A 17,848-nucleotide genomic window follows, 5' to 3' on the forward strand; every position below is an offset into this window, starting at 1 on the left:
TTCGTATTTCGCTTCTCACCAGGGATATCGATAACTATATTCATGTATCTAACGTCAGCGACCGCTCCGGCGTTCGTACCATTTGCATCGCAATCACAAATCGCAAAAGGCACGTTTCGAGCGATCCTCCTACATGCCGCGAGTCAAGTAAAAATTATGTTACTGCGGATAGATATAGCACAAACGGCCGGCCGCGGCTTCCTGACCGTGTACTCAAAAGGCTTTGTATGGTAACGTGGCGAAGTCCAAAAGCTTTGTACTCATTTACGTGGCACAAGTCTGAACAGCAGCAGATGATGGCATAAAGTGTCCAAATGCGTATTCTCAGACTGTTCTCAGTTCTACCAGATACCCTTACGTAAAAGGTCCCTCTAACCCCCGGGCCCAATAATAATGCAATCCCATGGCCACTTCTCTTCTTAGTAAAATGCAACCAGTGCTCCGTTTCCCAAAGGGCATGCCCAACTCTCATCGTTTCCATGCACATCCGATGTTCAATACCAACACGACGCACCCCCAACCTTCCACTCCCACCCTCCCACCTCCTCCTCATCAACCACCCACCTCAAAAACTCCACCATCCGCTCATGTCTCCTTACCCCCATCCGCCTCCCTTCCTCCGTTTTGAGCATATCTTTCAGTCTCAATAACTTATCCGGAAAATGTCGCGTTGCGGTTGGGGGGCCTGCGCCTAATCTTAGGTTCGCTAAGCTATCTTCGTCGTTGTCGTGGCCCTGTGGGTGGGTAGCGGGGATGGTGGTGGGGGGATTAGTCGAGGTGCGAATGCCGTACGGTAGGTGTAATGGTTGTCCAAGTCTAACACTGAATGAAGCCGCGCGCATAACCCCAACAGCACCCATCGCATCCAACATATCAGCATCCTGTACACACCACAACTCGCAACACCCCTCTCTCCACCCACACCTCCCCCCATCTCCCTCCTCCTCCACTTTCCTCCGGTATGCGACTTCTTTCTTGTAGGAAACCGTACCGACGATACGGAGGATATCGGAGACGAGGGGGGGTGGGAGGAGGAGGGTGTGGGAGAGGTGGGTGGAGAGGGCGAGGTGGGCGGCGGTGGGGGAGGCGTGGAATTTGGAGTCGAGGAGGTCGTGGTAGAGTGCCGCTAACTCCACCAGTACCAGATCTGGGAGGGGGTTGAGGGTTCGGGCTATCCGTAGTGCTATCCCTCAGTGTTAAAAACTGCTAATGGAGCGAGGGAGAAGAAGAGATACGTACCGGTATCCCGGACACGAGCGACGTGCCACCAGTCGTGACATGGATCGGCGTATTTTGCCATGTGTTCTTTTGCGTATGCTTCTGCCTCTTCCCTAATCGCGTCCATGTTGACCGTTACTGTTGGAGGCTCTTCAACCGTCATCTTCAATATGAACGGTTGCCGTCTTTGGAGGTATCGGTTGTTTTGACCGCGACCGCGTGCTATATATATAGGGAGTTCAGGAGCAAGCTTGAGGGCACCCGCAACCGCGTAATCAGATGAACCTCAACACCAAGAAATCCATAACGGATCAATGTCATTCAGATCACGGAAACCAAAGGCGAAGATCATTGCACAACGAGAAGATGAGGAGGAAGATACGGGTCCCGTCGCGGCAGATACACCGGCGACAGTAGTGACGGGGGCGGAGGAAAGTCCAGCGACAATGGCGTCACCGGCCTCGACAATAATCAAAAAGAAGACGAAGCGGCCAACAGCGGGACTCTCAAAGATGTCCTTCGGTGGCGATGAGGAAGAAGCGGATACCGGGATACCCTCCTTCATCCCCAAGAAATCCGCACTGTCCCAATCAACAACCTCTCTACGAAAACTTACTCTTTCAACACCGACTTCCTCACCCACAGCGTCCACCACCGCTCCCTCCGCAGCAGTACGGTCCGCGTACACGAAGAGTTATTTGAGCGAATTAGCATCCAGTACACCGAACACGCCGAAAGCGTTCTCGACACCCGGCGCGACGGGGGATGCGTTAGATATTGAGGCGAAGTTTGGACGCGGCGCGGGGGTCAAGCCGGTCGAGATATTAGATGAGGGAATCGTGCGGGAACTCAAAGCACGTCGAGCCCGCGCCGCACGGCTAGGGCAGGTCATCGCACACTCCAACGACGTTGAAGACGAAGACGACGACGAAAACAGAGTCGAGGGAAGAGAAGTTTTCATCCCACTACGAGAGACTAAAAAAGAGAGAAGATTGCAGAGAGAAGATGATGATGTCCTCGGCGACGGCACGGAAGGTATCGAGGGGTACGTCGAACACCCCATCATCCTCTCACGTGACGCCCACCGCCTTGAAGCACGCAGACTGCGATCCGAGATCCGGGATGCGCTCGAGCCCTGCACAGACGACGAGGAAGTCGAAGCCGAAGACCCGGAGTGGGAATGGGCTCAGCTTCGCCGAACACTCCCGCCCACCTCCTCCATGCGGCACCCCTCATCGCGTTCGCACTTGGTCGCACCACCGATAACCACACCGCTCCCGACCCTATCCGCTGCTCTCGCACGACTGAGGAAGACTTTGGAGGGGATGAAGGAGGGACGCGACAAGCATGTCAAGGAATTGGAGAGGTTGGGGGTTGAGAGGGGGGAGGTGACGCAAAGAGAAGAGGAGGTGGGAAAGGGGTTGGAGGGGGTTGGGAGGGAGTATGTTGGGTTGAGGGGGAGTATGGGGGTGATTGATACGGTGGAAGGGAAGGGGAAGGATGGCGTGGCGGGTGTGGAAGGGGTGGAGAGCAATGGGGGTACGGGTGATGTGATGGACGTGGAGGTGGGGGTGGAGGCATAGCTATGAGGTTACGGCAATACCATCTAGGATACTTCCACTGAAAATTTATTGCATGTCAAGAGCAACTTTGTATCTGTTCAGGAGTTCCGGAGATTTTGCCTCGGGAATGACGGGTATGCACTCCACACCTGCGCAACGTGATAAAACCGAGCGGCCTCTACACCAAAACCTCAACCGACCAGCTGGACATCAACGACGATGATCCGTTCAATACGCCTCCCAATCCGTCAACTACGGCTACCAACAGCTGGCCTAGCTGCTACAGGCTCTAGATCATTCGCCTCAGCCGCGGCTCGGCGAGAAAGCTGTGCATGCGGCTCCAACACCCACCTAACCTACCCCGACTTTAAACTCCCCCTCAATACAACAACCCCCCTCTCCACAACCGGCCCCTCCCTCTGGCGCCACATCATCCTCGCCACCGGTCCCAAAACTCAAGACACCTGGCCCCACAACCCCAACAAAGACCCTGACTCCATCGCCGGCGTATTGGAGAAAATGCAAAAAGAGCGTCCAGACGCACGAGAGAAACCAATCATGATCGGGCTGGCTACGTTACCGAAGAGTACGGTGGAGGGGATGGAGAGGTTATGGGTGTTTCCGGAGGGTGTGTGTGTTGATGTTTCGAGTGCTGATGTGGAGAGCGGGCGGATCGATGTATGGCGACATCTCCTGAAACCCTCCGAGGAGCTGGAGGAGATGTTTGGGCCCGAGGAAGGAGAGGAGGGTGGAGTTATCCTGATCTGTGGCCACACAGCCCGCGACCCCCGCTGCGCCCTCGCCGGCCCCATCCTCCTCTCCCAATTCCTCTCACCCACCTCACCCTCCTCCCAACTACCGCCAAATTGGAAAGTAGCGTTGACGACCCACGTCGGCGGCCACGCCTACGCTGGAAACGTCATCGTCTACTCCAGACACCCAAAGAGGGGTGTGTGGTATGGACGGGTTACGCCGTGTGATGTTGAGGAGATTGTGGGGAGGACGGTTAGGGGTGGGGAGGTTGTTGAGAGGTTGCTGAGGGGGGTTGTGGAGGTTGAGGCAGGTTGAGGCAGGTGGAGAGGGGGAGAAAGGAGAGGAGGAGGGAGGGGGGGGTGATGGAGAGGGGTTGAGGTCGGGTGACGGCGAAGGGAGAGGAGAAGGTGTACGACATTGGGTATGGTATTGAGTTAAGATAGCTCAACATAGTGCTAGCATAGCATCTAAAGTGACGTATAGGATAGACATAAAGCGCCCAAACGCTCGCTGATCTTCATCACCTGCAGCGCTGGGGAGGGGTACAAAAGAGAAAAGATACAGCACCCGAGTATTCCCAGCTGGTCTCCCACGCTAGTACTGACTGGGCCCTATGATGCTTAACTTAGGAGATCGGACGGGATCCTGTGCTTTCATCATGGTATGGCCGTATCTGGAAGTTAATGCAGATTTTACTTTATATACGCACGTTCCCATCGAAATATTCGAATCCGAGATCGACGTTCTATTTTTAGCACCGACACTCGGGCCCGAAAAGTTGGGTAACGTAGTCAACCCTCGCCATATGTACCAATGCCCGAACGAATACACGATGTAACTGCGTACACAGGACGAAGAGCACCAAAACACACGTCAGATGCGACATCATATCACTGCCCCTGCCTTCCATCATCCGGCAAAGTCCTCCTGTTCTATCGGTACTTTGCGAACCCGCCTCGACATCCCTTCCTCGACTCCCGCCAATGTCTTGAACTGGCACGGTGGCATGAGGAGACGTGTACAGCGTTGAACTTGACGGGGAAGATCCGGATAGCAGGGGAGGGGTTCAATGTGACGGTTGCTGGGCGGGATGAGGAGGTTGAGGAGTATGTTAAGCGGTGTTGTGCGCATCGGTCGTTTGCTGGATTGCGACTCGGATCTAAGGACGAAACGGAGAAGTACTTTAAGCCGACGCCGGGGTGTGCGCATGTCTTTGAGGAATTGAGCGTCAAGATCACTGATGAAGCCACACCTTTCAGTGTCACCTCTTATACACCCTCAGACTGGATCACTCCTCCGCCCGGGCCCGCCGAGGAGGAAGATCAATCACTAATAACCTATCTGTCTCCGCCCGCCTTCCACGCACTCCTCTCTTCTATTCCCTCCGACGAAAAAGACAAAATCCTCCTCGACACCCGAAACCACTACGAATCATCCCTCGGCCAGTTCACCACACCAACACTCGCCCCTCACCTCCCGCCCATCCGAAAATTCTCCTCACTTCCAGCATACCTTGAACCCGCCAAATCCACCTGGGAAGGAAAAGAGGTAATCACATACTGTACGGGTGGAATCAGATGCGAGAAGGCGGCGCGTTATATCGCGGATACATTACCGGTACGGCGGGTATACACTCTACATGGCGGAATTCAGTCCTATTTGACGTGGTTTTCGGAGCAGTTGAGGTTGGGGTTGGTTAAGCCTGAGCACTCGGTATGGAAGGGGAGGAATTATGTGTTTGATGCACGGGGGAGTACGGGGATTGAGGGTGATGAAGGGCGAGTAGGCATGATTGGCAAATGCGGATTGTGTGGGAAGGAGGAGAGTGCGGAGGTTGTAGGGAAGTGTGCGGTGAAGGGGTGTCATCTCGTCGTGTTGGCATGTAAGCCGTGTGCGGAGGATAAAGCTGCTACAGGGAAGGACTGGGAGTGTTGCGGAGTGTGCGTCCGAATGACGGCCGAGGCAAGGAATGGGAAGAGAAAGGGACTTTGCACTTGCGAGCAGGCCCGTGTTTCTAGGCTTAACGAGAATAACCCTTGATACCAGTATAGTGTCAGAATTTCCTCCACCCCTCACCACCGAGAGTCATGCCTTTGCTCTGCTCTTTCAGATCTTCCCTCGCACTATATGCTCCACCACGAACCACATCTTCCCAGCTGGCTTTCCTCCACTTGCCCTTCGTCCCAGCAGTATTTGTCCAGGATGTGTCTGCGCGTGGAGTACAAGTTGCGATCCACACGTCCTGGTCAATCTCCACAAGTTCAAAAGACCGCGGCTCAACTTGACCATGGACTTGAACTTTCGCGCCAATACCTGCTCTAACATTTACAAAACTGATGGCAGGGAGGTTGGTGACTAGGCCGGTTCCAGTCGCCTTCACATATGACTCTTTCAAGGCCCAGTGCCAGTAAAAGACTTTCAGCCTCTCCTTTGCATCCTTAACTGATTTGATATTGTTAAACTCGTCTTGCGAGAACACCTCCTGGAAGTCATCCAGCCACGAGTCGTCTTTGGGCATCTCCTTGAATCCTGGTGGAAACTGCGAGACAACAATATCAACACCAACCCGTCTCCCACCCTTAGTGTCACCGACTAGAGCGACATAGCCTTCTTGGTGTGAGATATTGTAGTCCACTGCCTTCATTTCCTTTGCATCAAGCCCACTTGCGTTCAAATCAATGGATGGACGACGACCTTCATCACGACTGATCTTGACTTGTGAGATAGGGATGTGATACTGCGCCGCGAGGAAGTAGTGCTGAAGGAGAGCAGAGGCAAGTGCATGCTTCTGATCCTGTGGGAAGTGGTATGACTGGATGTCTTCGTGTAGCGTCTTTGGGACCAGGAAGAGAGCTTTGTTGAACTGTAAGATACGCCTGTTAGCTTTCTTTCCATTCGGAAAAGCAGACTTCGCACCGATTCAGAGTCGTTCCAAATGGGACGGACGTCAATCCAGACCCGTACGCATCCGTCTCCGCTGCCGACAGCACCCGGTGCCTCCAAGACACCACGCACGTCCTGCACGCCGCCTTCCTTCCCATAATGTTCAACAGCCCACCTTAGTACGCTCTTAATCTCTTCCAAACTCTTCTTTCTCAACCCCTCATACTTCTCCAACGCCTCCCCGGTCGGCATCGGCGAATTCGGATGTTTCTTCACATTCTCAATACCATCCACAAATCCCTTGGGATCCTCAAGCACCTCCCTCAACATGGGATGCTTGATATCATCGTACCAACATCTCGCATTTTCGTAATCTCCTTCGATGCGGTGGAGGATTCCATGCCACCAGTCGCCGGTGAGTTCACCTTGCATGTGCCGGCAGAGGAAGTGCGCGGAGTAGAGGTCGTCGTTGAGGAGGTGAATGCCGATTTCGACACGGGGGTCAAGCTGGAGGGCGGAGATAGAGGCGCGGAGGGAGAGGGAGTAGGGGTGGGGTGGATGACATAAGGGTGGAGGTGGTGAGCGGCCGAGGAGGGTGGTGAGGATGTCGTCGAATGTGAGGCTCGCCATCGCGTCGTCGTGATGCCTGAGGTTATGGACGATGGTACGCTGATCTTGGGAGTGAATCTGAATATGGGTTCCGTTGTGCGGAGTATTTGTGTCGTTCGAGTTTTCGATTTCCACTTTCCAGTGGTGACATCAAGACTTCGAATTTGCTTGTAACGTAGACATTGCGCCTTCCCAATTCGGCACATGCCATGCCATCCACCTCATTCAATTAAGCTGCACCAAAAAAACAGCCAGATACGGCCATACCATGATGAAAGCACAGGATCCCGTCCGATCTCCTAAGTTAAGCATCATAGGGCCCAGTCAGTACTAGCGTGGGAGACCAGCTGGGAATACTCGGGTGCTGTATCTTTTGGCTTTTGCACTCCTCAGCTTTTTAGGTCTTGTTCTTGTTAGAAGTTGGTGGAAGCGGCTTAATTCATTTCCCGTTCACTGACGAAGACGTCCTTGTACTCCGAATCTTCCAATTGCGAGCGAGAGAAGTGTAGATGCCTATGAATCACGACGTACACGTGGCACGGTAACATGATCCTACTCGAATTTGGTCGACGGACTTGCAATTCAGCGAGCGGACGGCTTGTGAGAGACTCTGCACGGACCAAGGCAGGTCTCGTATGAAGTCCAAGAAGCTTTTGATCAAGTTACAGGAGCACAAAGAGAGAGCGGATCGCGAACGAAGAAGTATGCATATGAATATATTCAGAGACAAAAAGGTATATACGCTACGTTAATCTTACATCCCCTCAAAACTTATCTTATTCCTTCACTCTTTCACAGACGAGCAGCAGACAATCTATTGCTTCTTCTTCTCACGCTGTCCGTAAGCCTTGGTAGCGTAATCACCCTTCTCCACGATAACATCAGGAGGGTTCTGCTCCTCGCCCTTGATGTACCTCTCAATGATGTCCTTCGTACCCTGCGCATACCTAATCTGCGCATCAAGGGTAGTACCAGAGTAGTGGGGTGTCATCGCGTTTCCTCCACCAAGGGGGTTACGCATCTTGCGCCAAGGGTGGTCCTTGGGAGCGGGCTGAGGGTACCACACATCACCACCGTATCCAGAGAGCTGGCCAGAGGCGAGAGCGTCAGCAATGTCGTTCTCGTTACAGATCGCACCACGGGCGGTGTTGACGAGGAATGCGCCCTTCTTCATGTGGGAGATGAGTTCCTTGTTGAACATTCCTTTGGTGGATTCGGAGAGGGGAGCGTTGATGGTAACGACGTCGCATTGGGAGAGCATCTCCTTCAAGTCGTTGATGCGGCGGCATCCAATCTCCTTCTCCTTCTGGGGGTCGAGGGCTTGGTAGTCGAAGTACAACAACTCCTTACAGTCGAAAGCCTTCAAACGACGGAGGACACGCTCACCGATACGGCCGATAGCAACGGTTCCGACGACCTTGTTCTCGAGGTCGAAGGCGCCGCGGGCGATCTCGGCGACGTTCCAGTTTCCGGCCATGACTTGCTCGTGGGCGGGGACGAAGTTGCGGACGAGGTTGAGGATGGTCATGACGACGTGCTCAGCGACTGAGACGACGTTGGAGCCCGTGACCTCAGCGACCAGGAGACCCTTCTCGTTGGCGGCGGTGAGGTCGACGTGGTCGGATCCGACACCAGCGGTGATACAGGCCTTGAGGTTCTTGGCCTTCTCGATACGCTCACGGGTGATGTAAGCGGGGTGGAAGGGGGTGGAGATAACGATCTCGGCATCGACGATGTGCTTGTCGAGCTCAGAGTTGGCACCCTCCTTGTCGGAGGTAACGATGTACTCGTGACCCTGATCCTCGAGCCACTTGCGGAGACCGAGCTCGTTCTGGACAGTACCGAGGAGACGAGATTCCTCAACGGCGTGCTTACCGCCTTCGTAGAGAACTGCGAGAACCTTCATGTTGTTTGGAGTAGTAGTTGAGAAGTTGCGTGGGAGAGAGGATGTTGCTTGATGAGCAAGTTGAGAGACGGTGGGACGGGCAGCCCTATTTATGGTGGAAGCGATGCGGAACATTGTGGATCGGATCAATTGGTTGCAGTGTGTAGAGGTTGTCAGGTGGTGAGGGGTAATGGAAGTGGACTTTCGGGGCGGAATAAATAGGCGGGAGAATCAATTGAGGAGAAGGGAGGTCTTGGAGGCGCGTGACGTAGCGCAACCTGATCCGCCATTCCGATTAAAACGCGGAAGAAGGTTAAGGGTTTGGGCTGGATCGGCACAGGAATTGCCGTGTACAAGTGGTTGCAACGGCCGTGCGACGGGGAACCTGGGCAGCTCGCGGAGGGCGAACGTCACTGGTTGCTTGCAGCCCGCGCGCCAACGCAAGGGAGCCTCTGATAGGCAGAGGATAGGAGAATTCACACGACAAGCCTACAGCTGCTTTGAACAATCCTCCTTGTCGTACGAATCCTCAGTCGCAATCCTCTCGCTCCCTTCTGCCCCTCGTATGCCTCATCTCCTTATTCACGATCAGCACAATGGCCCACGACAGCCGCGATCACCCCACCCTTCATCTCCTCATCCCTCGCCTCCCTCCCTTGATCCGATATCTCCCTCACCAGCAAATCATCCGTATCGCATTCCTAGAAAGAGGTATCCTGGTTTCACCGTTAATTTCACCTCCAGGTGGCGTGGAGGAGGGGGCGAGCCTTGGAGCACCTAGGAGGGGCAGGGTGGGGCCCCAAGTGGAGCACCCCAGCGGTGCCCCACTTTGACGGGGGATTTGGGCATGCCCCGCTGGGACATGTGTCAGAGGTAGCGACGTCGAGAAGGATAAGGCGATGAGGCACCCAACGATTATCAGAAGGTAAAAGAAAGAAAGGAGAAGGAGAAGGAGAGGAGCAGAGTAAGAATGCAATTGACGTCACGGACTACAGATCACGATGTCCCTCGACCTCGTCCCCGTCTACCCACCCTACGTGACAACCCCCGCTCATCTCTTCCCAGTGATCGACACGTCAGTTACCCACCCCTCGGGCCATTCCCCAACCCACGCCATCGCCTCCAGCTGTCTCATGATCCATCAACCCCATGCCCATCTCAATCGGTTATGGCATCTCTCATCCTTTTCGACATGATCATCAACCCTTACGCGTACACTTCCCCACCTCGAAAAATTCCCTTTGACGCTGATCCACGAACTGTTGACGTGTCATGCCATGGCGGAGAGGTCCGTGTGTTCCATTCCACCGCAATGGCCGACTTATCCGACTTTCCCGCTCGTTACGAGTTTCTGTATCGCGGCTGGCGTGAAACATCGGCATGGAGGTCACGTAAAGTGGTGAGACCAGTGTTAAAGATTGACAACGAGAATACTCCACAGTCATGGGGCTTGAGGAGGACTGGGAGGCATGATTGGAGGGGTGACCCCGCTCGAGCTCTGGTGCTGTGCTTCAGGATCACGTTGGTTCTCCAGAAGGGATGTCTAGTTCTATGATCGCCGTGACGTATCACCTCCTGATACATAGCTTCCCGTGATCACATACAGGCCTGCACTGGTGAGGTTGGGAGAGAGTATGGGATTCGAAGTGCAGAGTCCGTACGGTTCGGTATTCACGTCCTCAAGAAGCAGGTAGGAGGAGCGACGCAATCTTGTAGATGCGATTTCCAATCGTAGTAACAGTAACTTCGAATTGGTCTGTGCTCTTTATCTCCTACTTAAAGCGTTGACAAGTGTCTCTTCAAAATCTCTCAGGTCAAGTAGCTATGCCACACGTTTGCGGCTAACCTTAAGGTTGACGATGATCGGACAGCTACAGACTTTTGAGTATGAAACGCAACGAGTGGATTTACTACGATGGGTTCCAGTGCGTTGAGCGTGTTCTTGGGCACCATTTCCGGCAATGAGCAAGTGCCCACCGGCTCATCGAGCTCGAGGACGCGTGGGAATAACATGCCAAGATACGACGAGGGTTTGAGACCGAGGAAGAGAAGTTCTGAGCCGGTGCAGCTCTTAGAGAGTCAGCACAACGGTATAATTGCTTTACTGTGCAAGATGCTCTGCGTTTCGATTGTCGTGAGCCCCCTTGCCCTTCCCTACTGCTGGAGCGGCCCGTCTCGAGCACGAACGCCCATGAATGTGACAACCACGACAAACGTGAATCCATTAGAAATTTCTGCTTCGTTCTGGTGTGTCAATTGTCTTTGAGTAAGCTACAATCGGAGCAGAAACGAAAAGATACAGCACCCGAGTATTCCCAGCTGGTCTCCCACGCTAGTACTGACTGGGCCCTATGATGCTTAACTTAGGAGATCGGACGGGATCCTGTGCTTTCATCATGGTATGGCCGTATCTGACAGTATGTCCAAAATAACATAAACAAACACGTATTTACCATCGTATCCAGACGTTCCGTCTCACGGTATATAAGGTATCCGCCTCTATGTACATACATCCACTTCGACCTATCACAACCTTGCCTTCTTCGCCCGATCCCGCCACTTCATCTTCTTAGGTTCCCATTCCCTACTCTGCCTCGTATCCAAAAACCTCGGAAACGTACCTCTCCCCGTCACCCCCGGGGAACCGCTGCTTGAGCTCCTTCACAAACTGCTCATCTGTGAAGCCCAGACCATTATCCCTGACGCGCAACTTCTGCTTCAAAACCTCCTGCACAACTTTAAGGAACTTTTCCTTGCCTTTGTGCTCTGCAAGTGGTTTAATTTCGATAAGTTGGCCTGTCGGAACGTGCAAGAGTTTATACTTCCGACCTGGCTTCCCCTTTGTATCGAGCAAAGCGTAGGTCGCTAGTTGTAAGACATGCTCCGTACGCAATGTGTCCGTCCACTTCAACTCAAACACGGTATTGTAATCGATTGCATCAACCCTTCCACGAACCGGCTGATCCTGATCACCCGCGGGCACACGATCCTGAATACGCACCTCATACCTGGTCTGATCGCCCAAGTGATGGCGTAAACTTCTCATGCCCTCCGTGAAGTATTCTTCCGTCAACCAGTTATACCGGTTCCGCGGGAGCGACACTAACTTGGTCACGTACAAAGATTGTAACGAGTTCGCCACGTTTGCCAAGGATGAAGAGTCACCAAGCGACATATATGCCGGATCAAGCTTCTGAAACCCATCTTCTGCCAATCCCCGTCCTCCTCTGAAGCCTTTTGGAATCCTCCAGGACGTTCTGGAGGTGATATCCGCAACCCCTTCCTCCAATCCATTCGGTAGCCTTTTACTGGTATCAGGCCGTACGCGATACATTCTCGCCGGCCTCTCCAATACACACTCAAAGAAACTCAACATCAAACTTGTCCGGGACGTTTCTTGTCAAGACCGTTCCCGCGCCATCCACTTTTTCCTTTTCGTATGAGTTCTTCCTCCTCAGCGCCAATTGCTGATCTTCTTGTTCCACCTCCGTAGCGCTTCAACGCGACAACCTCACGATACTTCTTCAACTCCTTCCTTGTCCGGTCTCGTCCCGCATGCGGCAGAAACCTTCTGGAAAGGTTCTTTGTGATGGTGTATCAAAGTCAAAAACTTCTTTACTCGAGTCGCGCCAACATACTGCACGTTCGTACATGCTTCGTGGTACTTATGCCCAGTCCTGTCGAAAAACTGGTTGAAGTAACTCTCGTCGAAACTAAAATCAATCGCCGCGTCGCGCTCGATTCCCTTCACCTGAAGGTACGACACAAACAAGATCTTACCATCCGAGACACCTGGCGGAACTTCCTGCCCATCCGTAGATGGGACAGATACCGCAATCGTTCAAAGAGCGAGAACGTCGTAATGGAACAACAGAGAGGAAGAAGTAGTAGTAGAAGCAGAAGCAACAAAGTACATCTCATTCAATTAAGAAAAAAGCATAAACCTAACCCGTCCCATACAAACACCGGCTCAAAAGAAAGAGGAAAAAACCCGACACAACGACGCTCAACGTAAACGCTTGCTCAAAACAGACTTCAAGTCTAGTCATACACTTCCCTTCTTGATCTCCTTTTCATGCAATACAACTCGTCCGAGCGGAAAAGAGGTTACACACGGTCCTCGACCATGGGCTCACCACGAGCACCACCAGTCAAACCACCGGCACCGCCACCGAGGTGGTGGGGGAGCTTGTTGGCGGCACCACCGTTGGCCTCGACCTTAGGGGTCTCACCGACGAAGGTCTGGCAGACGGCACCACGGCCTTCAACGGAACCACCAGCGGCGCGGAACTCCTCCATGGTCATCGTAGGCTGGACAGTAGGCTTGTGACTGTCCCAGATTATTAGCATACATTCGATGAAGATGAGAAGAGAAAACCGGGTAAGACGTACACAATAGGAGCCTCAGTGATGTGCTCGTGGATAGGCACAGTAGTATGCACAACTTTGGACTGAACAACCTCCCTCTCGATCACAGGCTGAATAACCTCCTGAACATGGTGGTGGACGTGCTCGGTGGCGACAGCGCCCTTGTTGACCTCGACACGCTGGGTGGGGAGAACGGTGCGCTCATCGTGGAAAGCGGCAGACTGAGCCTCGAGAGCACGAGCGGCTTCGGGGGCCATCTCGGCCGCGACACGGCGCTCGGTTACGGGGACGACGTTGTGGACGTGCTCCTCGGCCATAACCTGGCGGTCAGCGATGGGCCTGTAGGTCAATAGTTAGCATATAATTCCGGCGCGAAATCGGGGATGAATGCGGGAGAAAAACGTACTGGACGCGTTGCTGGTAGTGAGTAATGTGCCTCTCACGGTCAATAGCCTCCGTAACCTCCTCCCTCTCGTTGGCCTGAACGACCTCGTGAACAACGGCGGGCTTGACCTCCTCGCAGACATCAGTGGTGTCGCGCTGGCCCTGGACGAACTGAGCGGCAGTGTTGGAGATGGAAGACATTATGGTATAGGTTGGTTTGGGTTGGTTTGGTTTGCAAGTGTTTGTGTTATGGGGAAAGTGCAGTGGACGGGGGATGTCGAGGGTTTATATGCGATGAGAGGAGCAGGCTAAGAGGTGTGGTGACGTCTGCGCGAAGAGACCAAGATTCGGGAGGAGGGTGACGTCATAATCAAAACACGGCGAAAATCAGGGGGGGCAGCCGCAGACCGAGACGACTCGACAAAGGCATGACAGCTCCCCCCCATTCACCAATTAACAAAGCTCTTTCTGGTCCCCCCCTCCCAATCTCGGCGTCGTTGCCCTGCGCAACCTGCAAGCTCCCCACACAGCAAACAAGCATGCGATCATTGACTACGCCCTAACGGCGCTAACCCCCAACTCTTATGTCACAGCTTCTAGCGAGGGGCAAGGCGATCCAGGGTTCGGTGACAGCGAGCGACGGCGGAGCTAGTGGGTGGCCACTTACGCTGGGGTTGCCACTGCTGGCTGACGAGGGTGGCGATGCAGTTATGGACGAACGGCAGATGTCAATTCTGGTGAGACGAGACACGGCCCATCTCCAGCATCGAAGATTAGGTTTGCTGGTGATCTGCGACGGGTGCTGGATTACCTAAGCCTGCAAATGCAATTGAATGCTCGAGTTCGATGACCTACCGTAAGATTTCCCGTAGGAATTGCAATGGTGTAGAAAACAAGAATTCGAAGTTTATTCGGTACCAGACCACTAGCATACAACCCCCAATCAACGTCTTCTCTTTCCAATTCATAGCATCCATCGCAACCAGAACGAATAAGCTTAAGCATTAACGAACCACAGCCATTACTCATAGCGAACAAAAAAGACCAGTCCGTTCCTTCCATTACACCCTCACACCGTCCTCCTTCCTCTCGCTCACCTCATGCCTCCACAACCTCCCCGGCGCAATCCTCCCCTCTCCCTCAAACCCCTCCACGCCCTCGATCCCCGTCTTAGGAAGAACATAACCACCCCCCGCACCCACACTAACACCCCTCGCAACCCCCAACCCAACCGGCTCCACAATCCCCGTAGTAGAAAGCACGTCCGGCCGTCCCTCCTCAACCGCAACCTCATGCCACTGACGCTCAACAACAAGGAGCGCATGTCGACGCACAACCTCACGCGCAATAGAAAGCTCGACTTCAGTCGCTTCTTTGAGCGACGAGGTCTGAACTTCGATGAAGTCCTCGATGCGGTTATACACGTCATTCGTCGCGCTCTCCTTCTTCACGACCTCGATGACCTTCACACCCTCAACTCCACGCCACTCGACAGGAGTCAACCCATACTTTGCGTTGATTCTGTCCGAATCGAGTTCATACCACCTGCCGTCCTCTTTCTCCAATACGTGGATAGGTGGCAAGAAGACTCGCTCCAACACGGGTACAACCAAGGGCTGCACATGTGTAACGTGGCGATCGCGGGTGATGACTTGCGTGAATTCTTCGCGTTCGTGGGGGATGACAGTTTCGTGGATGACGGGCGGGGCGATGGTGGAGGTAAGGTCAGTCGTGTTTGGTTGCGCACGGGACGCGATCCATTCTTCCGCCGTTAATGATCCCACGCCACTCTCAAACCTGGACTCCTGAGCAAGAGTCGGGCTTTCGCGAAGAGCTGGAGCGGCGGTAGAGGGTGGAGTAGGTTCAGCGCTCCTCGGGTGCTTCGGGTTATCTCCCTCGAGGCGTGTCGTCGGCACCTGACTCATGAATTGGTCCGCAATGGGCGTTCTCTCCGCACCCGCGGGAACGGGCACGGACCCACCGGCTCCAGCACCAACCGCGCCCGCAGCCTGCGCAGCTCCAACAATACTCGCATTCGGCTGAAGAAGGGTGGTCGTAGGCGCCGGGGCAGCAGGGAGGTCTTTGTTCACACGCTGCCGAGTGGGAGAGTTGAGTCCCATATTTTGCGTCTGGTTCGCGAGCTCGGAATCCTCATGAATCGTATCATGCTGCAAACTCGTTCGCTTCCTCTGCGCATTCGGCGAAGATTGGGGGGAGGGGTCAGCGCGGCCTTTTCCCTTCTCGGCGGCGGTAGGGGAGGAGGAGGTTTGGGAGTGGGAGGAGTCGAGGGAGCCGGAGCGTTTGTGGATTAGCTTTTTGAAGGAGTCTTTGATTGTCATCGTCGTCGGTTGATGGTGACAGGTATATGTGGTGGTGTAGAAGGATTGATGGGAGGGCGAGTGATATAAGGTGGGTGTCCTTTGGTGGTGAGTTTTGGGAACCTCGCCATCGGAGGCGAAACATGTGACGTCACTCCGATTGTCAGACGCGGCTTTGACAAGTAAAGCACGTTGGTCTAGAAGATGGGACTCGAAAAAGCATCTGTGGCGATCAAGACTCAGATGTATGCCATGATTAAGGTTGTGCGTGGGCGCACTCCTGCGGCATCTGGCACCGAGGACCGATTTCGAATTCCCCAGTCAACGTTACACCAGCCGACCCCCCGGATCAACATCGACTATGTTCGCCCGTCCAATTCTTCGGAGCGCCCGCCTCCACCCCCGCCCTTCCCTCACAAAACCCTTCTCCACCACCCAGTTTCCCCGGGCAGCAAAACGCCCATCCACTAATCCCTTCAAATCCAACCCCAGCCCCGGTGCCGAATCACCCTACAAGAAACACATTGGACTCAAAGTCGGTATGATCTTGTCCATGATATACATGGGTTACCAACTCCTCACCATTGACCCATCCAAGGAGGGGCATATCAAGCCAAAGACTTTTGAGAATCAGTTTTTTGCGCCATTTGAGGTGGAGAAGGTTGAGGATGTCTCTCCCACTACGAGGCTGTTCAGGTTGATCCCGACTGAGGGCACTGTGGTGAAAGAAGAGCAACTCCAAGCAATCGGCCATGTCTTTGTCAAAAACCCAACAATGCAAATCGAACGTCCTTACACACCAACATCATGGTCCCCTTCGCACATCGACCTCCTCATCAAAGCTTACCCAGATGGTGAGATGTCACGGTACATCCATCGCCAGCAGCCCGGTGAGATGATCCAGGTCAAGGGTGTTTATGAGACGTGGAAGGTTGACAGGGAGGTTGAGGAGGTTGTGTGTGTTGTTGGTGGAACGGGAGTTGCGGCTGCCAAACAGTTGGTAGAAGAAGTATGGCAGAAGGCCCCTAAGGAAGGAAAGGAGGAGGCGGTGGACAGGTGGACTCCGAAGATTACTGTCGTCCATGCCGCCCGCGACCCGTCCGAGCTCATTTTCAAATCCGAATTCACCAAGCTTGCCACCTCCAACCCCTCCTTCAATTACCACCCCATCACTGACGCCCCATCTTCCGCCACCACCAGAATTACAGCCGACACGTTGAGGAAGTTGTTCCCAACAGACACTGGCGACAAAGAGAAGGAAAAGAAGAGGATTGTGTTGGTGTGTGGCTCTGATGGGTTTGTCGAGTATGTTGCTGGACAGAAGGGTGTGGGAGAAGGAGAGTTGGGGCAAGGTGTCTTTGGGGGGTTATTGAGAGAGATCGGGTGGAGAGGGAAAGTGTGGAAGTTGTAAGCGAGCGGAAGCGAGCTGCTCGATCGATGGTCGAGGGCGGGAAGGAGATACGAAGGAAGTTGGAACACTGCGCTAAAAGGTCAAGATCTACGACGCAAGAGACGGCAAGTACGTCGACAGAGGCATAGACAGACGATACCTAATAGTTAGATGAAGAGCATCTTCGCACACCCAACCAAAACCACAAAAAGCAAAAAGATACAGCACCCGAGTATTCCCAGCTGGTCTCCCACGCTAGTACTGACTGGGCCCTATGATGCTTAACTTAGGAGATCGGACGGGATCCTGTGCTTTCATCATGGTATGGCCGTATCTGGCTGTTTTTTTGGTACAGCTTAATTGATTGAAGTCGAAGTTTAAGGTTGCAGGTAAGATGTGAGTAGACGTCACACGGCTCAACAGCGCACATTTACAGTCAACTCAAGACGTCCAGCCCATTACAACTGATCTGCTCCGA

General features: G+C 53.7%; 12 protein-coding genes across 12 annotated transcripts; 6 read left to right on the forward strand and 6 right to left on the reverse strand.

The window, feature by feature from the left end:
• Window positions 1-494: 494 nt before the first annotated feature.
• Window positions 495-1,345, reverse strand: SAICODRAFT_8450 (uncharacterized protein; the record flags this gene model as incomplete). The annotated part of the gene is made up of 2 exons (XM_019171363.1): window positions 495-1,183; window positions 1,240-1,345. The coding sequence occupies 2 exons, from the start codon at window positions 1,343-1,345 to the stop codon at window positions 495-497; spliced, it is 795 nt and encodes a 264-aa protein (XP_019022978.1).
• SAICODRAFT_138849 (uncharacterized protein) lies at window positions 1,226-2,868 on the forward strand. Its single transcript, XM_019165479.1, has one exon. It carries the CDS (start codon window positions 1,533-1,535, stop codon window positions 2,799-2,801), a length of 1,269 nt encoding a protein of 422 aa, XP_019022979.1. The 5' UTR covers window positions 1,226-1,532; the 3' UTR covers window positions 2,802-2,868.
• A 131-nt stretch (window positions 2,869-2,999) lies between these two features.
• SAICODRAFT_26288 (uncharacterized protein) lies at window positions 3,000-3,848 on the forward strand (the record flags this gene model as incomplete). The annotated part of the gene is made up of 1 exon (XM_019166927.1): window positions 3,000-3,848. One exon carries the CDS (start codon window positions 3,000-3,002, stop codon window positions 3,846-3,848), a length of 849 nt encoding a protein of 282 aa, XP_019022980.1.
• Window positions 3,849-4,898: 1,050 nt separating this feature from the next.
• Window positions 4,899-5,426, forward strand: SAICODRAFT_43989 (uncharacterized protein; the record flags this gene model as incomplete). Its single annotated transcript, XM_019168759.1, has 1 exon — window positions 4,899-5,426. A coding segment is annotated over one exon (528 nt), but the record flags the coding sequence as incomplete, so codon positions are not given.
• A 160-nt stretch (window positions 5,427-5,586) lies between these two features.
• SAICODRAFT_8454 (4'-phosphopantetheinyl transferase) lies at window positions 5,587-7,046 on the reverse strand (the record flags this gene model as incomplete). Its single annotated transcript, XM_019171366.1, has 2 exons — window positions 5,587-6,396; window positions 6,450-7,046. 2 exons carry the CDS (start codon window positions 7,044-7,046, stop codon window positions 5,587-5,589), a joined length of 1,407 nt encoding a protein of 468 aa, XP_019022982.1.
• Window positions 7,047-7,442: 396 nt separating this feature from the next.
• On the reverse strand, window positions 7,443-9,134 carry SAICODRAFT_138876 (putative glyoxylate/hydroxypyruvate reductase). The gene is made up of 2 exons (XM_019165480.1): window positions 7,951-9,134; window positions 7,443-7,914 (listed from the first exon to the last, which is right to left on the reverse strand). The coding sequence occupies exons 1-2, from the start codon at window positions 9,043-9,045 to the stop codon at window positions 7,840-7,842; spliced, it is 1,170 nt and encodes a 389-aa protein (XP_019022983.1). The 5' UTR covers window positions 9,046-9,134; the 3' UTR covers window positions 7,443-7,839.
• Window positions 9,135-9,714: 580 nt separating this feature from the next.
• SAICODRAFT_138952 (uncharacterized protein) lies at window positions 9,715-10,645 on the forward strand. The gene has a single exon (XM_019165483.1). It carries the CDS (start codon window positions 9,881-9,883, stop codon window positions 10,463-10,465), a length of 585 nt encoding a protein of 194 aa, XP_019022984.1. The 5' UTR covers window positions 9,715-9,880; the 3' UTR covers window positions 10,466-10,645.
• SAICODRAFT_138951 (uncharacterized protein) lies at window positions 10,646-11,335 on the forward strand. Its single transcript, XM_019165482.1, has one exon. The coding sequence runs from the start codon at window positions 10,826-10,828 to the stop codon at window positions 11,174-11,176; it is 351 nt and encodes a 116-aa protein (XP_019022985.1). The 5' UTR covers window positions 10,646-10,825; the 3' UTR covers window positions 11,177-11,335.
• Window positions 11,336-11,494: 159 nt separating this feature from the next.
• Window positions 11,495-12,244, reverse strand: SAICODRAFT_8456 (uncharacterized protein; the record flags this gene model as incomplete). The annotated part of the gene is made up of 1 exon (XM_019171368.1): window positions 11,495-12,244. One exon carries the CDS (start codon window positions 12,242-12,244, stop codon window positions 11,495-11,497), a length of 750 nt encoding a protein of 249 aa, XP_019022986.1.
• Window positions 12,245-12,285: 41 nt separating this feature from the next.
• SAICODRAFT_8457 (uncharacterized protein) lies at window positions 12,286-13,863 on the reverse strand (the record flags this gene model as incomplete). Its single annotated transcript, XM_019171369.1, has 5 exons — window positions 12,286-12,481; window positions 12,549-12,702; window positions 13,026-13,240; window positions 13,303-13,617; window positions 13,685-13,863. The coding sequence occupies 5 exons, from the start codon at window positions 13,861-13,863 to the stop codon at window positions 12,286-12,288; spliced, it is 1,059 nt and encodes a 352-aa protein (XP_019022987.1).
• An 860-nt stretch (window positions 13,864-14,723) lies between these two features.
• SAICODRAFT_26294 (uncharacterized protein) lies at window positions 14,724-16,001 on the reverse strand (the record flags this gene model as incomplete). Its single annotated transcript, XM_019166928.1, has 1 exon — window positions 14,724-16,001. One exon carries the CDS (start codon window positions 15,999-16,001, stop codon window positions 14,724-14,726), a length of 1,278 nt encoding a protein of 425 aa, XP_019022988.1.
• Window positions 16,002-16,295: 294 nt separating this feature from the next.
• On the forward strand, window positions 16,296-17,564 carry SAICODRAFT_20194 (ferredoxin reductase-like protein). Its single transcript, XM_019166223.1, has one exon. It carries the CDS (start codon window positions 16,342-16,344, stop codon window positions 17,389-17,391), a length of 1,050 nt encoding a protein of 349 aa, XP_019022989.1. The 5' UTR covers window positions 16,296-16,341; the 3' UTR covers window positions 17,392-17,564.
• The last annotated feature ends 284 nt before the right edge of the window (window positions 17,565-17,848 follow it).

Source organism: Saitoella complicata, assembly GCF_001661265.1.
Source record: "Saitoella complicata NRRL Y-17804 unplaced genomic scaffold SAICOscaffold_17, whole genome shotgun sequence".
In the NCBI taxonomy this organism is placed as follows: domain Eukaryota; kingdom Fungi; phylum Ascomycota; class Saitoellomycetes; order Saitoellales; family Saitoellaceae; genus Saitoella; species Saitoella complicata.

What these genes read in the sequence shown, in the direction of transcription:
- SAICODRAFT_20194 (XM_019166223.1), top strand. Translation starts at nt 16,342, where the DNA reads ATGTTCGCCCGTCCAATTCTTCGGAGCGCCCGCCTCCACCCCCGCCCT.
- SAICODRAFT_138876 (XM_019165480.1), bottom strand. Translation starts at nt 9,045, where the DNA reads ATGTTCCGCATCGCTTCCACCATAAATAGGGCTGCCCGTCCCACCGTC. An exon ending in ATGCGCAGGGTACGAAGGAC is followed by an intron (nt 7,915 to 7,950) that starts ATCATTGAGAGG and finishes GAGGAGCAGAAC; the next exon opens with CCTCCTGATGTTATCGTGGA.
- SAICODRAFT_138849 (XM_019165479.1), top strand. Translation starts at nt 1,533, where the DNA reads ATGTCATTCAGATCACGGAAACCAAAGGCGAAGATCATTGCACAACGA.
- SAICODRAFT_138952 (XM_019165483.1), top strand. Translation starts at nt 9,881, where the DNA reads ATGCAATTGACGTCACGGACTACAGATCACGATGTCCCTCGACCTCGT.
- SAICODRAFT_138951 (XM_019165482.1), top strand. Translation starts at nt 10,826, where the DNA reads ATGGGTTCCAGTGCGTTGAGCGTGTTCTTGGGCACCATTTCCGGCAAT.